Source organism: Sinohyriopsis cumingii, chromosome 1 (assembly GCF_028554795.1).
Source record: "Sinohyriopsis cumingii isolate HCF-2022 chromosome 1, ASM2855479v2, whole genome shotgun sequence".
NCBI lineage: Eukaryota > Metazoa > Mollusca > Bivalvia > Unionida > Unionidae > Sinohyriopsis > Sinohyriopsis cumingii.
Window position 1 is genome coordinate 157349025 of NC_142961.1, and position 22227 is coordinate 157371251.

At 36.1% G+C, this 22227-nt stretch overlaps 1 protein-coding gene across 1 annotated transcript in view; it reads left to right on the forward strand.

The window, feature by feature from the left end:
* Positions 1 to 22227, forward strand: part of LOC149808213 (uncharacterized) — a 45163-nt gene that overhangs the window by 18357 nt on the left and 4579 nt on the right. The window contains exons 2-6 of the mRNA XM_089950165.1: positions 4336 to 4533; positions 8695 to 8883; positions 9340 to 9436; positions 9715 to 9809; positions 22169 to 22187. Coding sequence (XP_089806291.1) covers positions 4428 to 4533; positions 8695 to 8883; positions 9340 to 9436; positions 9715 to 9809; positions 22169 to 22187 — 506 coding nt within the window. The 5' untranslated portion in view covers positions 4336 to 4427. The remainder of the gene's footprint in view (positions 1 to 4335; positions 4534 to 8694; positions 8884 to 9339; positions 9437 to 9714; positions 9810 to 22168; positions 22188 to 22227) is intronic.

The window sequence follows — 22227 nt, forward strand, 5'->3', positions numbered from 1 at the left end:
GTTCCGGAACAAATTCTTGCGAGGTAAGAAAATCCACAAAATCCCAATGTACCTCTTCTGAAAGTAAGTCCGGGTTCCCTTGGGCTGCCTCCACTGCTGGTGCACCCCAATGGATCGTTTTCTGAGTTTCCGTCATGTTGAATCACTGTCGCATAGATTGACATCACACAGGCGCTAGCGAATCTATATAGACCACATGACGTCACAGACTGCTCTCTTCGGATTGGATGCGGTCTGACTGAATTTTGTAACGCGTGTTCGGATTGGTGAATGAACTCAATCCGTTTCAATCCTTCCTCTACCTATAAATAAGCGCAGTTCACTGCATTGATTCACCTGTTCTCGTCGTCTCACGATGTGGACCACAGTTGAATCATCCAGCCTTGTGTCTTCAATGATGTTTAGGACGGACATGCGCATATATGTCCGGTCCAAGTGGACTGTTGTTGATAGGACAGATACTAGTCTATGGATGAGAAGAGTTTACATAGAAAGACAAGGATGCCTCAAGAGGGTACTTGTGTATGGACCTGCAGTTAGAAGGAGTTTAAGAAGAAGAAGATGTGACAGATGCCGTCTATGTTAATATTAATATTAATATAAATCCAAAGGCCCTTTTCAGGGCCACCCACATTTCTCGAAAAGAGATAGCCTTTCGATTGCCTACCCCTTTATAAAAAATTTAAAAAAAAAAAAAATCCCATGTTCAATTCCCCTTGTCCCTAAAGTAGTTTTTTTTCTAACATGTTCAATTCCCCTTTGTCCCTAGACAAACCCAAACTCTATTCCCATGTTCAGTTCCCCTTGTCCCTAGACAGACCCAAACTCTATTCCCCATGTTCAATTGCCTTTGTCCCTAGAATCGATATTATTTTTCCATTGTTCGAATGCCTTTGTCGCTAAAATCAATATTTCCTTTTTTTTCCTTTCTCCAATGTTAAATTCCATTGTCGCTAATCTTACCCAGGGTTTTTTGCCCATGTTAAATTTCCATTGTCGCTAATCTTACCCAGGGTGGTTAATGTTAAATTTCCATTGTCGCTAATCTTACCCAGGGGGTGTTTTCAATGCTAAATCCCATTGTCGCTAATCTCACCCCTTATACTACTCATGTTCCTTCCTCATCATTTCCTGCTCTGAGAAAATGGTGCTTGCCACGATATTGATACCCCTACATACGTATGCAGATAATGTTGTGTTATTAATTGTATTTGTATGGCATGAACAGATATAGGTCAGTTTTGCTAACAAGCATTATTCAAAGAGTTCTAAGTTCAAATGTTTGGATTTTTGTAAAGTGACAACATCAACATTTGTTTAATCTAATAAAAATGCTTAAATATAAAAGCGAATACATCTACTAAATTTCATTTCTCTACATAAGGTGTCGGGGGAGGGGTTTTGTTTGCCTTGGGGGTTGGGTTAGTTTGCTGTCATGCCTTTATCATTTCATTGTTTCAGCAAGTAATGTTTGTCAAAAAAGAATAATTCGAATAGATTTAAGCATCTTTTTTTTGACATATGTTACTACACTACTCAAAAGACCTTAAAATATGAACAGATCATTTAAACAATAACATATTGCTCCGGTGGCCTAGTGGTTAGAGCGTCTACCTCGGATGCGGCAAGTCGTGGGTTCGATCCCTAGCCGAGTCATACCAAAGACTTACAAAAATGGTGCTAACAGCTGCCTCGCTTGGCGCTCAGCATTAAGAGGTTAGTCTTAGGACTGGTCGGCCTGGTGTCAGAATAATGTGACTGGGTGGGACATCATGATACATGTCTGCGACATGATGCCCTAGTGCTAGGGATCACAATAAACTGCCACACTGCAGACATCGTAGCGATATGACTGACAAAATTGTTAAAGCTACGTTAAAAATCAAAATCACACACTCACACATAAACAATCATACAGATATATCTATTAAAAGTCTTATGTATCCATCTCAAGTTGTTGCTCATCAATTTTGCTAACATGGGCTTTCATACAGTATATATATATATATATATATATATATATATATATATATATATATATATATATAGAGAGAGAGAGAGAGAGAGAGAGAGAGAGAAAGAGACAGAGAGAGACAGACAGACAGACATAGAGAGAGACAGAGAGAGAGAGAGGGAGACATCTGGCGGAGGAGTTCAAAATTTGTATTTTGAAAAAGTGAAAACTTATGTAATGTCCTAAAATCTAACCATGTAATATATTCAGACTATAATAAAGTGTACAAGCCATTATTTCTTTTTCACTGTAGTGGATTTCGGAAAGACAAATGAAATGATATTAGCAAGACATTATATCCACTCCGGCTATCACCATTGGCACGTAAAAAGAACAATATCATGTTTGAAATATTTTCGCTAGCTTATTACATTTTGTAACTGAACATTCGATACCCTTACAAATGTTATATTATATTAACTGCTATTAGTTTTTGAACTGGTATTCATCTAGTGAATATAATCTGAGATCTACACAAAATGGGATATGTAATCCATCCAATGTTTGACATTCATTGTTTAAATACACTTGAAGACACTTTTCATCTAAGAACAGAGCATTCAGTGGCAGGAGAGGAGTACTTATTATGCTATACATTTTGCAAACCATACTGCTACCCTATTTAATTATGGACACTATCAATAGTAACACCATTTGATTAACAAAACATATTAGAAATAATTGATGAAACTTTACCTTGTTCAATGCATTTTTTAAAATGTTAGATAATAAACGTTTTGATTATGGTCAACACCGTGGCATTTAATTAAGTATTTTCGTGTTTACTGCAAGACCAAAATCAATGATACAGTTCAGGTAGAAGCTGAACTTGATTATGGACCAGGTAAAGTCTAACATACAATGTCATGTTATCAATTGCATACAATGTAATAAAAAAGTAACAAATAAAAATTGCAGATTAAGCATACATAACATGTGCAGATTCAGTTTCACACTTAGTCATCACTGCTAGTGTTGCTTCATGAGTTACCAAACGTAAGTAATCTTGGTCACTATATCTGGTTTGGTATTGTTTGAACCAACAATGTATCATAATACATAGTTGTATGGTTGCATTCTAAAATTCCATCGTTCGATTGGTGCACAAGATCTTATCCTAGTGAACATATACATTGAAGAGGTTTATGCACAGTAACGAATTCAAACTCAATAACATTTAAGTAAGTATGGAGCCCCAAACTAAAATGAAGCTGCTTTTCCAGTTTACGAATAGTATTTCCATGTATCGTTCTAACTACGACTTGCATAGCTAATGATTCTGTGATCATTTCCCCGTTGCTGAACAAGCACCGCACAGCAGACGTCATTTGTTTTGTTTGGGGTGGGGTGGTTTTTTCTGTTTTTAGTTTCTTTGCTGTTGTTGTTGTCTTTGTTTTGTTTTGGGGGTTTCGGGGGGGGGGGCAGCTTTTTTCTTTGTTCTTTTTGTGGGGCGGGTCTGTTGTAAGAAATTGTTTTATCTTGAATTATATATATCTATTGATGCTATTAGTTAGCTTGTATCAATCTTCTTTGCTTATATAATTGTTTTTGTATTTATTCAGTACATGTGAATACCTGTAAAATCTGCACTTACCTGAGTCACATTATACAAGATCATCCAAGCATAGTATATTCTTCTGGAATAACACCAAATAAGTAACTTTTCGTGCTGCTTCGTGTTTTATGGATAGATGAGTCTACAGACCACAACAGATCAATGTATTTTACAAGCTGAAAATCAATAAATACCGTATAAATCAGCCTCCTCTATCTCAGTCTTAGTTCCCAAGTAATTGTGAGTAGATTGGAATATTAGGGCAATTTAGACAACGAGAAAACACTTCTACGACGATCTACATTTTATTTGTGTAGCTCCTTCTATATCTCTGCTGGGTGCATGGTGTAGTAAAGAGCTTTTATACAGCTGTATGCTCCCTTCGTGCAAACATCGATATTTACTTCGATGTTCAGCGTTTCCATTAAGATCGTATAACTTTCTACAAGCTCGTTCATATCTATGAAAATATTTGCATCACCTACACCTTTACTTTTCCCCGTTCACCAGTAAAACGTTTTAAAAAGCAATGTAGTTAACAAGGCGGTCGAGCCGATTTACAAACAGTTTCTTGTGGGTATGTTGCATATGTATGTGAAGTATATCATTTTCAGTGTATTAAGGGCGATCATTACCTTCCATTCAGTCATGATTTACTTGCGTCCATTGTGAATCTGAAAGAGAGATATTCCCAGGCATGACAACATGATATTTTCCCACCTGAAACAATTTCCGTTCATGTTATAAATCTTTGATGTCTTATCAGCAATACAATGTGGGTTGCGCCCTACTTCTCCATCAAACGGTGTGCTAATTACATCACCCGGTATAGATGGTGATACAAGCTACAACGCAACAATGACTGTTGTGTGTAATGAGGGTTATAACTATACCTATCCTGGATCGGAGACGGCCCGCTGTAAAGACGATGGGGTTTGGGAAACAATTGTTGGAAACTGCAAAGGTAAGATGTAGTTGTGCCTTTCGTCCCTTCTAATTAATCAGTCTAAAAATTGTATATTGCTTGCTGCATATAAATTTGAGTTAATAACTAATCTGCTCAATTCAAGTAATACAAAACATCCGCTCTTGGAAGGTTAAGAAGAGTGGAATATATGCATATTTGTCTAACGTCGATTGGAAGTAGCAGATGAAATTTGTGCAACAGACAATATTTATCCCTCGGTTTTTTCAGCTATATGTTTGTGTATGTAAAGTACCAGGAATACGTAGTTCAAGTAAACGTCACATGTGCACATTAATAAGGGTATTTTTTTACATTTCGGACTTTTTAATACCAGTTCTATACGCATATTCAAATAGTATTACTGACACAATTGTAAATGTATCAATGAAAAGGACATTCCAAAGAGTATTAACATAAATTTCAAACCGGTGATTTCGTGTGACCAAATATACAAGGCTACTACAGTTGTGTGAGAGCGTGGCGGGACTACATTTAGTTTTGAACAACTTCTATGTTGAAACTCAAGACTGTTTAGACAGAGGGTAAACAATTTAAAATTCACTTTTCACATCGGTTATAGTTTTAATTTACTGATCTTACAAATATTTTTACCATTTCTTGATCTTTAATAGAAAAATGAAAAGCAGGTCTGAGTTTATAAAATTAGTTTAAAGTCTTAGTCCTCATATTTAAAGCTGATATCACTATTCAAATGTACACATTCAAATGTTTTTTTGCCCACAAGTTTATTATGCCACTGACAATCAGTAAATATAAAACATCGTAAAACTAGTAGTACCTGCATATTGCGGAAATGGTGATATCTTGAAAATGGGACAATTCACTCTCTGGCTGTCATGGTTTGAGGCGGCATATAGTTAAACGGAAATTTGATATTGAATACCCAGATCCAATCTTACTGATAAACACTCATACGTACTGAACAACATACAGTCACACATACAAACATCCATACAATCATGACATTACACATATACTATCACAAAGACCCCAAGGACAGAATGTCACATAGTGTCTACACGCATATATGTTAGATTTTACACATAAAGCATTCACTGTACCTCCAGTTGTGTTAGCTGTTTATACAAAGTTTCATATATATTACTAATATTACAAATAGCTGTAATCAAGGAAACCCAGTCATAATGACATAAAATATCTTAAATTGGATTTACCCGATACAAATTATTCCCGGAATATGACAATAGATCAGACCTAAAGTAAAAATAAATTCTAAAACTAACACAGAATTTACCTGAGACTAAAATAGAATATTTTATAGAAATGACTCAGATTAAAAACAAAAATTAAATTCCGAAACTAAGATGGAATTTAGTGGAGACTATGAAAAGTAGGAATATGTTATTACAAAACTAAACTAGAAATAATACTAGATTCAGTACAGATTTATACATGTGAAACAAATTTTAAAACTTATAAATGTTTCAAACATTAACAAACATTTTCAAATTTAATAGAAAAATATAATACAAATTTGCATAAACAACTATTAAAAGATTAAACATTGGAAAAAAACCAACTAAATTGAATTTTTAATCCGTTACAAAACATGACGAACAAAATTTAAACGAAAACATTTTAAGATAAAAAATTACATCAAGTTTTAAACAAAAATTTACAAATGTTTTATAATAAGCAAATAACAGAACAATCGAATTTTTGAAAGATACAATTTTCAAATAAAAAATTAATTTAAAAACTAAGAACAGAAAAGTTACATAATTATTCTCGGGGATAGCAAAATTTAGCAACATTTCTAATTTTCGAAACTTGGACGGCCCTTGCAAGGATCATTGATGGTTAAAAACGACAATTGTTGCAAACACATGCGGCACTTTGACACAACCTTTCATGTTATCAGGACTAACGCCTTATTACAATCCTTAACCGATTTTGATTATCCAATACACACCCTTGTAAACACAAGAAACGAAGAAAAGTTAAAGTGAGAGGGTCATGATTAACACACATCTGGACTATCAGATAGACCATCTCGCAACCATACCATCACACGTCCATCAGAGGAGCGAGTAGCTGATATTTATACGTACTATATAATTCACCACTAACAATCCTTAAACTTAAAATCTAACACGAATCATTAGGAACGGAACATGTGAGGGAATATAGGAATACGAGATGGCTACTAGCACACATATTGACTATTTAACATACCATCCCTCAAATATACCATCAGACATACGGAAGGGGTTAAGGGAGAATGCAATCAATCCCTCCATCCCAAACGACCACCTCTATATTAAAGTTAATTCGTTTGTTACAGACTTTGGACATATTTTAAATTCCACGTTTGTTTTCTATGTAATTATCTGAAAGATTGCGTAATTTCTTCAGATCATAACGTCAGTTTCATGCCGTATAATAGTAGAGCATATCCCTATATTATCACTTATGACGGGATCGACAATATCTTACCTTTTCTTTAGTAGATATAAGGACAAATATTGTCTTGGGTTGTTGGAAAGTGCATAGCGGCAGATAACTATTTCACACCAGCATACATCAGATGAGTACGAGATAAATCTATACTATATATGCTTTATAATTATGTCGAAAGTAAGCTTTGTTCAGTTCAGTACAATAGAACAATTCGAGATATTCTACAACGCAGCAATTAAAATATATGGAATATTTAGATTGAAACAATAGCAATTCTTCTAGAGTTTTTTTGGCGCTCAATATGGTCTCATGGCCACTTTTATTTCCTACCTCCTAATTCAGAAACGTGTATAAAATACTAAAGTTCATTAGTAACAGTACTTTGCAGTCAAGAATTTTGAAGTCAATTTTAACTTAGTTGCAAATTCAAGCCATAACGTCCGAAATTTATTGGTTGAACAATCAATCGATACATTTGAATTGTCCATTTTGTTCACAATATAATCATATATACTTCAAAAATATTTGTAGGACCGAAACTTATATACTTACATATGTAAAATGTCCGAATTGTCTTTACATACTTACTTCCATTTGCCCAACATGTGGCCAACATAATTTCTTTTCTTTTAGAAAGAATAGTTTAAAATCAAACCATGTAATTGGCATATGTTTTATTCTTCGTCCAACATAAACATCTTACCTTACCGAGCGAGTATGCTTTGCACAGGTATGACAGCAGTTCCGGATGGTATTAGCTTAACTTGAATTATACCGGATATTTTTATTTTTTGACATACTTGAGCCGATTTGTCAATATTATAAAATAAGCATGAATTTGAATAAATGAGTTACGGATAAACAATATGCCTCTATCATTCTAGGTATCGCTATTTCCAAATGAACATAAAATTATTCTAGATTAAATTAATGAGACGGTTATTACAGCACTACTCCGAAAGAAGATACTTTCTTACCATGTCGAAGACATCACGCAATCGTAGAGCTTAGAACTAACACCTGTCAATATGAGTATGGCTACATTTGTTTCCAAATGTAGTACAATTAATGAAAATCAAAGAATATTTTAAAGTAGTGTCAACTTTCTATTCTCACTTTTTGATCTGTAAAGTGAGACGCTGACTAACATACATCGCTAGGTCAGTACACTAGAATGTTTAGTCGTCTCGCAAATTTTGAATTTGGTTATGTTGGAGTTTCTTGCTGTCCAAGAAATGCAAACAATGTTGAACTTAGCTGGATTCTATATCCTTCCACATTCCCCTTGTCACATACTTTGTTATAGTTAACAAATTTCCATCGGAGAACTTTGCACCGTAGCTGTTACTGTCTGTATCAAATTTCTGGAGTAAAACAAATTCAAGAACTAATAAATTTTGATCCCATTGGGTATAAATGAATATTTGTGATGCAATTAATTATCCTAACAATTACGAACGGTAGTTATGTTCATATCGGTTAGCAGACAAATGTTCCGATTTTACTCTATGTAGTTTGTTTGCTTTTCTAATATTAATAATAGATCCTTTCGTTTTAAATATTGATGTCTAAGGTTTATATAATACAGTTTGATTCAATTGAAGATTATTTTAAAGTTTCTATGATATTTCCCTACTAATGCATAATATGCATTTAAATTGTTAGTAAAGGTGGTATATATTCAAATTTTTGGACATTCTTTCTTTTTTATTTCAGCGATTGAGTGTTTTATTATATTCAATATCAACAATGGAGAAATAAAAGTCAAAACAACAGGAGTAGACGGCAAAAATAATACATATGGCGTCAAACTGTCCGTCGAATGCGATAGTGGTTTTACATCAAATGTTCTAGAAATCACGTGTCTTGATAGTGGCCTATCTTCCCAACCAGTGTGCAGCGCAGGTGGAAACATCTTTCTCTCTCTCTCTCTCTCTCTCAAAAGAAAACAATTACTTATGTTGCTAATGAAGCAGTCATTTTTTATTACATAGCTTACAATTGTATAAAAGAAAGGAATGATTGCATCATTTTCGTGTAGATGTGACATTTGTTATAACTCGTCAGCTCCTGTAATTTTCTAATGATTTCATATCTATGCTATTTTCTTAAGCTCCTTAGCAAAATGTTCTATTCATACCATTGTGACATGAAAGCATTCCGTTCAAGAGTAAAACAAAAATGAAACATTTATTGTCTAGAATTGTGTCTGACATACTCAAAAAATCTATGACAAAAAAGACAGGATCAATTTTAAATATAATAGGCGTAAGGAAGGGGAAATAATGCATCCAAGGTGTTTTCGGGTAATTTTCTCATCGGATATCTTTACAACAATATGCAATGTTTATTATTTTTCAGACCCTAAACCGACCTATTTGACAGCGGCCATCGTGGGATCTGTTGCCACCTTTATCACAGTAGTAACGTTGGTGGTCGGTATTGTTATATTCATGAGGTATGTGTTTCATTATTGCAGGTTTTCTTTCAAACCTTTTAACTAGTGAAATATACAATCACGCGCTTTGAAATGTAGCACTCGCATAGTTGTCTGTGTTGAATAATAACATACATTCGAAATGTATACTAATATTCAGAATACTAGAGTTTCATGTGATTAATAAAATCTACACCATCATGTACACGAATTAAATACATAATTTAACAAAGCCTGTTGCATACTGTCTGTCTTATAATACTCAAAATATCAATTCTATGTTTCTGTTCTTGTTGCAGGAGACGAAAGAAACACAAGGATGATGAAACAAGAAATTTTGACCAAAACAAAGAAGGAGGAAAGAGCATTCCTGCTGAAATGGACTTCCAAAAAGGTGTGATAATAATTTTATGTACCTTCTTCGAATGAAGAAGGTTGTTAAAATCATTGAAGACTTATAAAACTAAAATCACGTAAGTTATTAGCTGCAAGTCGATTATTTAACTTATCCCAATTAGCAATTTTAGACCCTAATAGGCAAATTATCATATTTTACACTCCTTACTGTTGATCATGTCAAATGTGCATTAGCCTTATCCAAATACACTACGATATGAATTTATTTGAAGGCTTTGATCTATAAAAAAAACCTGATAGTAGCCATCTCTCTCACTTCTTTGTATAACCTGGGGGAGGGAAGGGAACCGCTTTGCGCGTTGGCTGAGTTCACTTCCCATTTTTATTAACGAAATTTTGTTTTGAGGAAGGGAGGTGCTATTCATAAATTTTGTTCTAGAAATTTTAATAAAAAGAACTCTACAGTAACATTTTAATGTTCATCATTGATTCACTCTGGCATTTATTGGTCAACGTGATTTGTGCAGAATGCACCGTGCCACATGTGAACTCACCCATTGCCAGGTCAAACATCAACACTTTCAAAACCTGTCCATTTTCAAACTTATTGGAGCAAATTACTGGCACCATAGACCTGGTCTAAGTATATTTCAAACACACACACACGCACTACATGAAAATCCACAAATTTTAAGGTTTCAGACCCCATAATGAATCCATGCTATAAGAACATGTAAGCACATTATTTAGTGCATAAATTTACTAGTAAGTATTATATCTTATTACTTGATAATGATATTCATTAACGGTGGATAGTAAACCGCACAAAGCCACTTGCTAATGAATAAGCTTGCCACAGTGGGTGACATAGACAAGTGATATTAATACACAGTAATAATTCAGGTATCATACTATGCATTTCACGTCAAATATCATAGCAATACTATGTGCAGCTGCCTTAAAAATCTAGGAAGGTATCAAAGTACGGTGACGATATATTAGATTAATATTCTGTCTGTTATCTCCTTGATTGTTAAATGGCGTGTTTTGACTTGAAAGCAGGCGTATATCTCTTCTTTAATATTATCTCATTTTGTCAGTTACATCGAGGATATTGTATCATGGAAGTAGTTTCCCTGAACACTGTTATGAATAGAGCATTGTATCTCCACTTTCATTAAATACACTTTGAACAGATTGTAAACGGTATAAATTCTCAAAATTATACAAATTATCAGTCGCGAACAAAAATTATATACAAAAACACAAGTTTTGTTCAAATATAATATGTTTCATACCTAGCTTGAAAACCACCGCTTTGCCACGAAATTATGAAGAAGTCGATGTTTGGTTATGAACTTATTTTCTACTATTCTTTATCATAGCTTAAATAAACAATGCAATGGGCACGTTGAAACAAACACTACATTCATACTGTCTTAGGTCATGTCCATTTCAAATGATACTCATTTGGACAATGTATGACCTGTAGTTTCCTTAAAACATGATCAATTAATACAACCTTTCACTGTCAGACCCAGGGATTCGTTTTCGTTGTTACTTGGTATAGATATATAACACAGGATAATATCTCCGGCATAGTTGGAGTGTACAGTTGATTTATTAGGTAAATAGGACATATTTACAGTATATGCATATTGAGGTGAACATTCAACGCTAAAATAACAACTGACAAAGACACACACACACATGTATATATATATGTATGTATGTATGCATGTATGTATGTATGTATGTATGTATGCAGGTATGTATGTGTGTATACGATCATCCAGTGTCGTTTTTCTTGCTTCCATACAGTGTATACAAATCTTGGCAATGTATCAATTAATCAACTCGACATTATTGTGAATAATTTATTATTTAAAAGTTCTGGCTTGGAATTAATATGGTAGTCTTATGGAAACGAATTTCTACAATGGCCCAGAGCAGAATATGCAAGCAATAAGAGATATTCATTCAATCATATTCAATTTGAATTTGATTTACAAAGCTTGCAAATTCTTTAGTTTGTATCTATGTTTTAAAGTCTTTGGAATTTAATTTCAAGTTGTCGAGATACATATCTAAATCTGAATTTCTCTAGCAGACGTCAATATAAACATTTTTCAAACTAGAATTCGGTTCTGAATACTAGATATGCATCAGGTGTTTATGAAACTTCTGGGTTAAAAATAAAGTTGGAATGTGTTGATCTTCCACCCTTCTAGTCTTTGCTTCCAATAGTAAATTTCTCCATCATTTGTCATCATTTGTCTGTCTCTTTCAATTTTCTTGATTCAGTTTGTTTGTGAATGAACTAAAGCAGCTATATCGTGCAACTGAAAGTTTATATGAAACCGTTAACGATAGAGACGAAGTAATTGTAAATACCGTTCTGATCATTGAAACATTTATTTAGGAGAATATTCATATGTTTTCGCCAATAGAAGTTACCCCGTGTAACTAAGTTGATACAACGTTAGCCGAGCGATAGAAGATACACTCTATGATAAAAGTAATAACTCAGGTCCCTCCAACAGCGAGATGCAAGTGACGGGGTAAGCGTATTTTCTTTAGCTGATTGTAAGAATGGTAATAAATATATGTAAACGTATGCATCTTAAATTTCCTCAAAATGTACTTTCTTAGTTCTTCAATCCGTATGACATGTCTTGCACAACGTGATTCACACCGAAACCGGAATTTCGAATTGCGTTGATTTCCAGGTGAAATCCATTGTATTTTTTGGATTGAATTGGCCCTATAGTCCAGTCCTTCATAATCAAAGAAGTAGAACTGAGTTGGATCAACATAGAAACAAGATCCATGCGCATTCACTCACATTATGACTAAATTTCAAACGACAATTCTTTTTTAAACTTATGTAGATCGCGCGACTAAGTCAAAAGGCCGCGTGAGAATCTATGTGCAAATGATTATTGTTCTTGTGTATTGATAAATATATGGTTGTGAATTCATTTTGAATAAAACATAAATTCATTCACATTGTTGTTGGTAACATCTTTTGTTATTTAACCTTGGGTAGTTAAACAAACTGAGCATATTATATAAATGTTACTGCATTTTTATCGGAAAATATGAACTCGTTTTTCTCTGACAAGTACTGCGCGACCGTGCGGAGTGAAGTATTTTTGTTAGAAAAACACGTTCTTATTTCCTATACATATATAGTAATCGATATTTATAACCTTCTTTGCCTTCAGCACTTTCAAATTTTGTCTGTTCATCATCTTCCGTTGTTTTAAGAGGCTCCTCTTCGTACTCAAAATATTACACAAACATTATTGTGATCATTGTCATTAGAGATCTTGCTTACTAATCAAAGTTGTCTCCTTTTATATCTGATGGCATTTTCTCCACTGCAAACCTACATCTGTTCGCGTCATATTCCCGTGAGTGGTACAACATGTATCCGCTATTTACATCACAGGGGACTCTTCTTTCCAGCCTAATGCTGTTATCGACCGTGGTTTCTACTGTAGTGATGTTATTGACTTGGAATACCAGGACGAACTTTACTAAGCATATAATGCTTATCCACCGGCCTCGATAGCGAAGTTGGTTCTGCGTGAGAGTTTGCCCCCGTACCAGTGTGGGATCATGAGCGATTTAAGTGGAAAGTTGACTGAATGCACAAACATGGTTTCGAATCTGCGCCCGAAAATCAGCTATAATGTCCAGAAACAAAATCTGCAGTTGTACATTTGGTTGGGACTGCCCTGTCCATCACAGTGTGCCGGTTACGCCAGCATTCTTTGATGCCTCAGTACATTCATATGAATACTTAGCACAAAATCACCTGATCCAATCAATTGAAAAAGGACACCTTCAAGCTGATGAATTATGCCATATTGGGGAACACCATGTAAAGCACGCTAAGTGAGCTCGGCTCGATGTTGACCTCAACGGAGCTTAAAGCAAATAGCATGGGCTTATTGACGTTTACGTAGAGATCGGTGAGTTCGCGGTCGAGTTTGACACCAGCAAGAACCCAAAGGACTATATGTCATTAAAAATAGCGGAGAAGACATTGTTGGAAAATTTCAAATATGAATACGCTGGCAAGCCTACTGAAGTCTTCCTGATACTGCGACCAAAGTTGATTTGACTTGTTGGATCTGGTAGGAATATTACGAAGGGCAAAGATTCCCAAACATGGTTTTGCAATGAGATATCGAGTTTAATAAGTACATCGAGTGTATTCTAAAACAAAGTAAATTCTCACACGTGGCTAATATTATTTTGTCGTGTAAACATTGTTTCGGTGTGTGACGTTATACCAAAGTACTTTTGTTCCTGCTGGACACCAAGCTGCGAATTTTCCTTGATCCGTACAGGCACTACACGATCATTGATGGTGGCCATTGTACATTAGCGAAAATGACTAGCAAATATCCACACAAATACTTTATTCGGTGGATGCGTCGCTCTTTCGTCCGCTGTCAACACTTTTGCTCTCTCTCTCAGGATACCAATCTGTTCTAAATCGTAAATGCATCGACGATTCACATAAAGAGAGACGCACGACATTGTTCACCTTCTAAAGCAGTAAGCTACTGCGGTAAACCCGCTTCGTCGTTTCGCACCCGCAGATAATCTGAGGTGCTCTACCCAATCTTGGTGCATTCTTATTCTTCAATGTTGCTATAACTACTGTACGAAGTCGCGTTACCCATTCGCGGGATTAATCATTCGTCCAACAGGCCTAAGTTTGAACAGTTCCTCAGTGGAATAATAACGATAATTTTTTATATATTCACTACAAAGCTGCAACATCTGCGAGAGGTTCTTTACCTGCATCCATTTCCAGAAGCCGTGGACATGTCGGTGTTCCATGTTAGAGTCAGCGACACTGGTTGAAATTTGGGACCTCAACGACTCGGCTTAAATTTATATGCCGCCATGATCGGTGACAGTCATTACATATTTAGAGACCTCTGCACAAGAGGCCTGATCAAGATACCTACTTCGCTGGACGTCTTTACATCACACCAAAGCACCCAGAGGAGTTTAGTTTGCGTGACAGTATCATCACCATCAAGTACATTTTTGTTTGTTTTGTTTGTGATTTTTTTCTTAAAGGTATCGAATCTGAGATTATTACGAACGTAAATGTCCTTGCTTCACACTGGGTAACAAGTTCTATCGATTGGGGCTCTGCCATAACGTATTAGAAAACGAGCTGATTTTGTGGCAGCGGATTTCGATAAGAAAGCATTATAATTCTTTCAGAACAATCCTCAACTCTTCAAACACGGTCCTGAAAGAACCAGTTCCGTATTTCTGAATTCGGTTTACACGTTCCGGAAAAAAACACAACTGTTGCTGAATCTAATCATGCACCTCTTAACGTAGGACCTTCTGCACGTGATTGTACCATCCGAGGACGATCAGCCGAAGTACTCAGAGATTTCGCGGACATTTTTGCGTCTCAGGCATTTGATGATTCGCCAGCTATTCAGCTTCATTCCACGATTGATGAAGTTCCGATCATTTACAACTTTGACACGGGCGCGAAAATTCTAATCGTGTAGGAATATGTGATTCTTGCCGGGCAAGACGACCCCACTAGAAAATTAGTCGGAGCTGGCACAATAACGCAGATGCGATTTCTCTAACTCAATGACACGAGCATGTGTCTAAGGTGATCAGGGACAATTATAATTATACATGTTGATAATATGTATCGTAAACACTCATTGGACCGTAAACATTCATTGGTCACGGTGTGCTCTCAAAACTTCCATGAATGAATTTCGAAATATATTCGCGTAGGTAACCCGAGACGTTTATGCTTTCCGCTGCGATCGACAAAGTAATGTCGGAAAAAAGTAATGAATTGGTTTGGATGCGAACATGTACTCGAATGTGTGAAATAATTTAACGACCATGTGATTTTAATTGAAGTCGAAACTTACCAGAGATGTCATAGGAGAGACTGCTGACACATGACTAAAAGCTACTTGCGAACACTGTAACGTCTCCATTTTTACATATCTTTTCGAGAAAGGGTCAAAGATGCGTTGGAGTAGCAGCTTTCTTCACCGGAAGACATTTGAAGACCCTTGAACACCCAAGGATGTTTTGCGCATTAATACATGAACTTATCAAATAAATACTTATCAGTTCTGAACGAATCCTCCGTGAAATATATGCCCTATTCGAATCGCTGATCGAACCAACAAAAGAGTTTGTCGCTCAAAGACGGTAGCTGTGATGGAAACAATAAAGGAACCCGGTATGATGATTAAGATGACGCGGGCCATCAACTGTTTCCCGGAACAGATTGTTGATATCAAACAATGACTGTATCCAACTAAAGCAGACATCAAATACATGCAAGAACGAATTACATACTTTTACCAATCACCATCATAGTAGAGACAAACCCATAATTAATGAGGCAGATGGAAAGAGATTGGAAAGGGTACCATACAATTTGGCGCTGATTCCCCATCAACAGAAACAATTATGTAAAGTAACAAGTTAAGAAGATTGACAGTGCAGTTAGGCATCTAAATAATGGATCAGCAGCAGGCCAGTAAACTCTTCGATTGGAAATGTTCGTGAGGTCCAACCGTTGAAGCAAGAAATCATTGAATACATCGATAATGAGTTCTAAACGAATCATCCGCGAAATCAATGCCACAATGCAGCCTGTGTATGCAAATGCAACAGCAGTAGGAGCCTCAATGGTTACATTAGAGTCCACGAAAACGAAATTCCATGTAGTTTCCGGAAGGCGGGTGTGGGGGGTGGGGTGGGGTGACACACACTCGATATCGCATTTTCGTCGTTTAGCGTTTATTTCATTTGGCCAAGTATCCGACTTCGATAGTTCGTACGCATCGAAGCGAATAACCTATTGGTATTCTCTTTAGATGGTGGCTCGTCTTTGAGAAACATAGAACTTCCCAAAGGGTGCACGACATTAATTCGATGAATGCCTAGATTTGAAGGAGATTTTCGATGTTGAGCGGCAAAACTTCCAAAATCAGCATATGTGAAGACTAACCCACACTTAACTGAGTCATCTTCATTGAATCCCCGCAATACATGGTTAACTTAAAAAGGTCGTCCTTGAGAAGAGTTCGCGTTGGCGCAACGATTCCTCAGAACACAAACAAATTCTGCGTGCCGAGCTTGGCAAGGTTCACATTCGACGATTGACATTACTTTAACCTATGATGCCGTCAGCTATTAAGCAATCCGTTGGATTACCAGCAAAATGGGAGACTTAGATGATAGAACTGTACATTAGAGACAGACCTGATATTTAATAAAATAAGTGACACAAATGCATGCAATCAACGTGAACAGAAAACCTTTCACACGAAATATTATAGAAATGGCTTTAGTGATGTCGACCAGGGATTGTTCACATGGCCCCCAAATGTTCTTTCCACCATGACCTCGTGTATGGCACTGATTATTAATCAAGTTGAAATGTGAATCGTTAGCATCAAAAGCACCACCGCGGACCGGATTCATCGGAATTCCTATAAAGCGATTGCGCCTCCGTCCACAGCACCGCACCGTTGGGGCAAGCCAACACCGATTGAATGGTTACACATGCTGCAAAGTGACGCGCATTACGGTTGTGGATTCGAATCCGAAAAGTGCAAAATGCTTCACCGTGGCAAAATGTAAAGAAGTATAGATTACCGCTATTGTCATGGATGTGCAAGTGATGGTAGATCGAAGCCTTCTAGATGTTTAGAATTATTCCGGTGAGTATAAAAATGTGAGACACAGGAGCCTGATAGTCTCCTCACGTGCAAAATTCTTGATCTAAACAAAACAGTTCAAAAGCACCGATGTGTCCTTTTAACTACTCAAGCTATGGCTGTAGAACTCAATAAAAACAGAGAGAATAAACATCCTGAAGAGTGGGACGAAACAGTGCAAAATAAACGAGATTGCAATACAGATCTGCAATTAGTACACAGTCGTAAACTAATGATATGCAACAATCTACAGAGGATACTTCGCAGCCACTTTAACCCTATTCAGAAGAGTATCGAGAAATTTTTAAAGCAGGATACAAACCTGCAGGTGCTTCTGGAGACCAATATTGTGCTAGGGTCTCAATGCCAACGCATTAGAGCAGAAGCGTCAGAAACTGTAACAATCTTCGGCTTTTGCAATTAGTGCTGAACATAACAACAAAGATAAGATCAAATGTGGAAAGAACAAACATGCGCAAGGAACATTTTACACTGAAGGGGTATTTGTGAAGCTAGCACCAAAATGTGCCTGAAATCAACAAGGAATATAAACTAAAGATGTGGCAGTATATACCATTTCGTGGGGTTGGCACGATTCGGTTTTTATTTAATGGAACGATGGCAGATTTACGTTCGAAAATAGGTAATGTGACGCATCACGGTAATCGGGCATATAAGCAAACAATTGGTGAACCTGTCTACAAAGCGTGTGTTATTTGTGACTATTAGTGCGCGTATTTGCGGGCGTGTTGAGTATCTTTTACTTCCATATTTAACATTATTAAGCAACGCTTCTTTGACTTCAAAGCCGTCTTATTAGTAAACTACGGCGATAAGTTATATATGCGTATCCTCATGGAAGGTAAACGACCCAAGCCTCCAAAGCAAATGAACATTCATCACACGATGCTTTTAGATGAACTAAAATGTTTCTGTACACAATATTTTCGCCATAGAGAGACCCGTGAGACTGAAACCCGCATAGGATCAGACGTTAAAGTGCGAAGCACTCCGTATGAATGTTCAATCGCGCAGCAAACGTGGTGGATAGTGTTGACACTACACTAGTGGCGGTGTCACTGACAACATTTGTTGAAACAACTACCTTCCTTGTTGCATTAGTTCCAAAACCAACTGTAACCAGTGGTGCTACGAAATATGTTTGCCATAGATGAATACAAACGGATTGCCGAGCGGCTGTGTATACAAATGCGCAATGACCAGCTTGCTATATGGACATAGAACACAATTAATGTTACTATATGTTCTCTAAATTTGTTTATCAGTACTGACCTTTCCACTGTGTGACAATCAATGCAAATCATATGTTAATCTAACACATCTTCAACGATGACTTCACTGTGAAGTTCTTGTCAAAGGATGGCCTGCTCTTTTTTTAGATACTCGACCGTCAACAGAGCAGCATGTAAAAAGAACACAGATTTCACTTCCGGATCATCACCAAGGGCTTGTTACTCACTGTGCACTGTCGCCGAGATACACAGAGACAGCAACGACCTGAGCTCATATTTTCAAGAATAAACAATTACCTTTAAATCCCTACAAAAATGCATAATAAAGCTCTTCAATCACCATCAAAATGAGAGAGGAAAAAATGGTTTAAAAATAGGTTAGAACTACATTCGTGGGTACTGAACTGGAAGCACTGATTATGACCCGATTCCATATAACGTTTTCCATACCGTACACGTTGAGCAAATTGAACATATACACTGCACTCCTGCATAATATATAAACAATGGACTCAAGCCAGGAAGACGTAGCAAATTTGTATCAAACATGTTGCTTGCTGGTGGTTGGATACTGACGAGCATGTATTGCAGGCCAATGGTTATGTGCCATTAAGTACATGCGAGAACGTCGTGCAACGACGTAACACTGGCCCTATGCATTAGTCTCAGAAATTGGAGTGGTAGTCTAGCGAGGACGAAGGATACAAATTAAAAGCTGTCCCACAGGACGCAATTGTCAGTAAAGTTTTTGTTATTGCGTCGACAGATTAGGCATCGTGTTACCTTGGTTCTAACACAATTCACAGTGAACTATTTACGCGTGCAGTTGTACTTACCTTATGTGAATACTTCTTGTTGTATTCGGTCGTAGATACAAACAGTTTAAACATGTTTTCATGCTGACTGCATTCGTGGTTTTAGCTCTGACGGAATTGTGTTTTTCTACTCCAGGCGCTAAGGGTTTAATTTACTATATCAGGGATGTGTCGTTGATGGCCACATCCTATTTGCAGCTAAATATTTGTAATTCATTTTAAATTTCTTTATATCATGTACGTTTGGTTGTTATGGTCTATTCAAATTATCGGTTGATTCGTCATTTCCTAGATTGTTTTATGTCAGCCCAATTTAAGATGTTATCATACAGTATTGATTAGAATGCATTTACTATTCTAGTGACAATCGCATCCATTCGTTTCTTGTCATCTTCGTAAACAAAACATTTTAATTTCAATCTTGAACCACCTCTTCAACCTAGAGTGTCCTACAAACATTTTACGAATGTATGTCTGTTCCTCTGCTCTAGACACTACAACAGTTGAAACAATCAACAATGTTTGTATTGTTACAATTTCCAAACAGGGACTAAATATTATGAATCTACGGAGCTACCGAAAAAAACTTTATGAGAAATTCGCAAAGTTCCTTCCCCATAGATTCTATTTTTCTTTCTTTCCTTATAAGTATATGGTGATTTAGTCTGCTCGCTTATTCCCTGCTAATACACACATCTAATGAAAGATTGGTTTATTTCGGAGTTACCTTATCAGAACAAATACTGTTACACAAACCTGAGAAAAAGTCCAAAGATAATGCAGAAACTAATAAGACTCCCAATATTTACAGCAGTTAAGAAAGCAAACCTTTAGTATTAGTTCAGCCTCTTTCCTGATGATTCTTCCCTACAGTTAACGTTGGAATTAATAAAATGCCCCCATCTTAAGATTAATATGTCAGTGTTCAAAACCTTAAGCTAAATATGTACAGATTTTTGTATTGGTTGCTTGGTATGTATGGCAAAAGATGATTAGAAAGACTCCCTGCAATCAGATTGGCTATACGCAAAAAGCGGGTTCAATCCCTCTTAGGCAATCATGTCAGTATACCATATTTGTTTGTGGAAATGAACTAAATGCGATATATATCTGACCATAATCAGCATTTTGCTTTATCTCGAAAATCGATGGTTTTTTTCCTGGCTTTTTGATAGAAATTTTATAAGATTAATTATGCATCTAATTCAACATGCTATGTAATTGTTTGGGGTGATCTGATTTCTGCTGCATCGTGGTTTGTTATCTTTTATTTCCTTTTCATACACACCGCGGACATTTTTTGGAATTGTTCGAATGCAAAATGTTATCAAATTAAAACTTGTTTACAAGTTTTCCATAAATGTAATTCTTATTAAATGATTCGCTACCACGCTTCCGAACAGCCAATGGTTCTTTCCTGAGGAGAATGCTTGATACTGCTAGGCAGAATTAATATTTAATAAAAATAATACTATCATACAGTTTAGAGAATTTTTAATTCGTAATCGACGGAGATTAAAATTTATCTAACCTGATAGTAATTTTCGTGGTAAATATTAATTCTGCTTAGTATTATCAAGCAGTCCATGGATTGCACGTTGCGTTCTGTTTGGTATATATTTGTAATTCTCCATAGTTAACCATACTTACGTTCCTTTCACTTATAGGAATGACTGTGTCGATAGATGAGTATAAACTACTAGGTCGCCTTGCGAGTGTGTCTGCTACGCACCCGTACATACAACACCGACTCAGTTGCATCATTTTTAGTGATGTGCGTTTAGTCGTGATGACATATGGACTGGTGCGTGCAGGCAAGGCGATGGGTGTCGTTTACCCGCGGACCAATGTTGGAATCTTCGTAAAGCACAAGTTAAAATTTCCGTATGACTCATTAATACTTGAAGGGTTCAAATAGTTTTCATGCACATTATGCAATTTAAATTCTACAAATGAAATGTATTTTTAACAAATATAGTAATTACTGAAATTACTTTCATCAGACCGATACATGATAAATAACAAGTGCTTGGAACAAAGGTTACGTATCCTGAATGTTTTAATAGATTCTTGGCATAGCTTGCATCCAATTTGACATGCCGTTTATTTTTGAAAGTGTCATACTTCACATTATCAATCTCATCAAGTGGAAGATAAATGCATCTTTGAAGGTGATATTCTTTTCCGCTTTACTCATATGTTTCATTTGTTTGTGTTAAATGTGATAATTCAGAGAAGTTTAAAATAAACCGTGTTTCAGATTGATGGCCAAACTGTATTTCAATTTGCTTTCTTGTCTCCATCTATTGATTAAAGCACATAAACTGTATTAATGTATTTTGCATGTCGTGAGAAGAATTATTTTCAAAACTTTATGCGTTTACTTTCTGTAGTCTTTATCGTTTATCTTCCAAAGCCATAAATATATCGTTTTGTTTCTCCCAAAACATTCTCTTATTGATTCAAAGTATAGTTCATTCAATTTAACACGTGACTGTAGGGGAGATTTTGCATCCATTCAGTGGTGGTGAAAGAAGGCTTTATCGAATCCTACAGTTTAACTGTATTTCTTTGCAGGGTTCAAGAACAAGAAAAGGTAAAAATATTGACATAAATTATCTCTTTAAAACTACAAT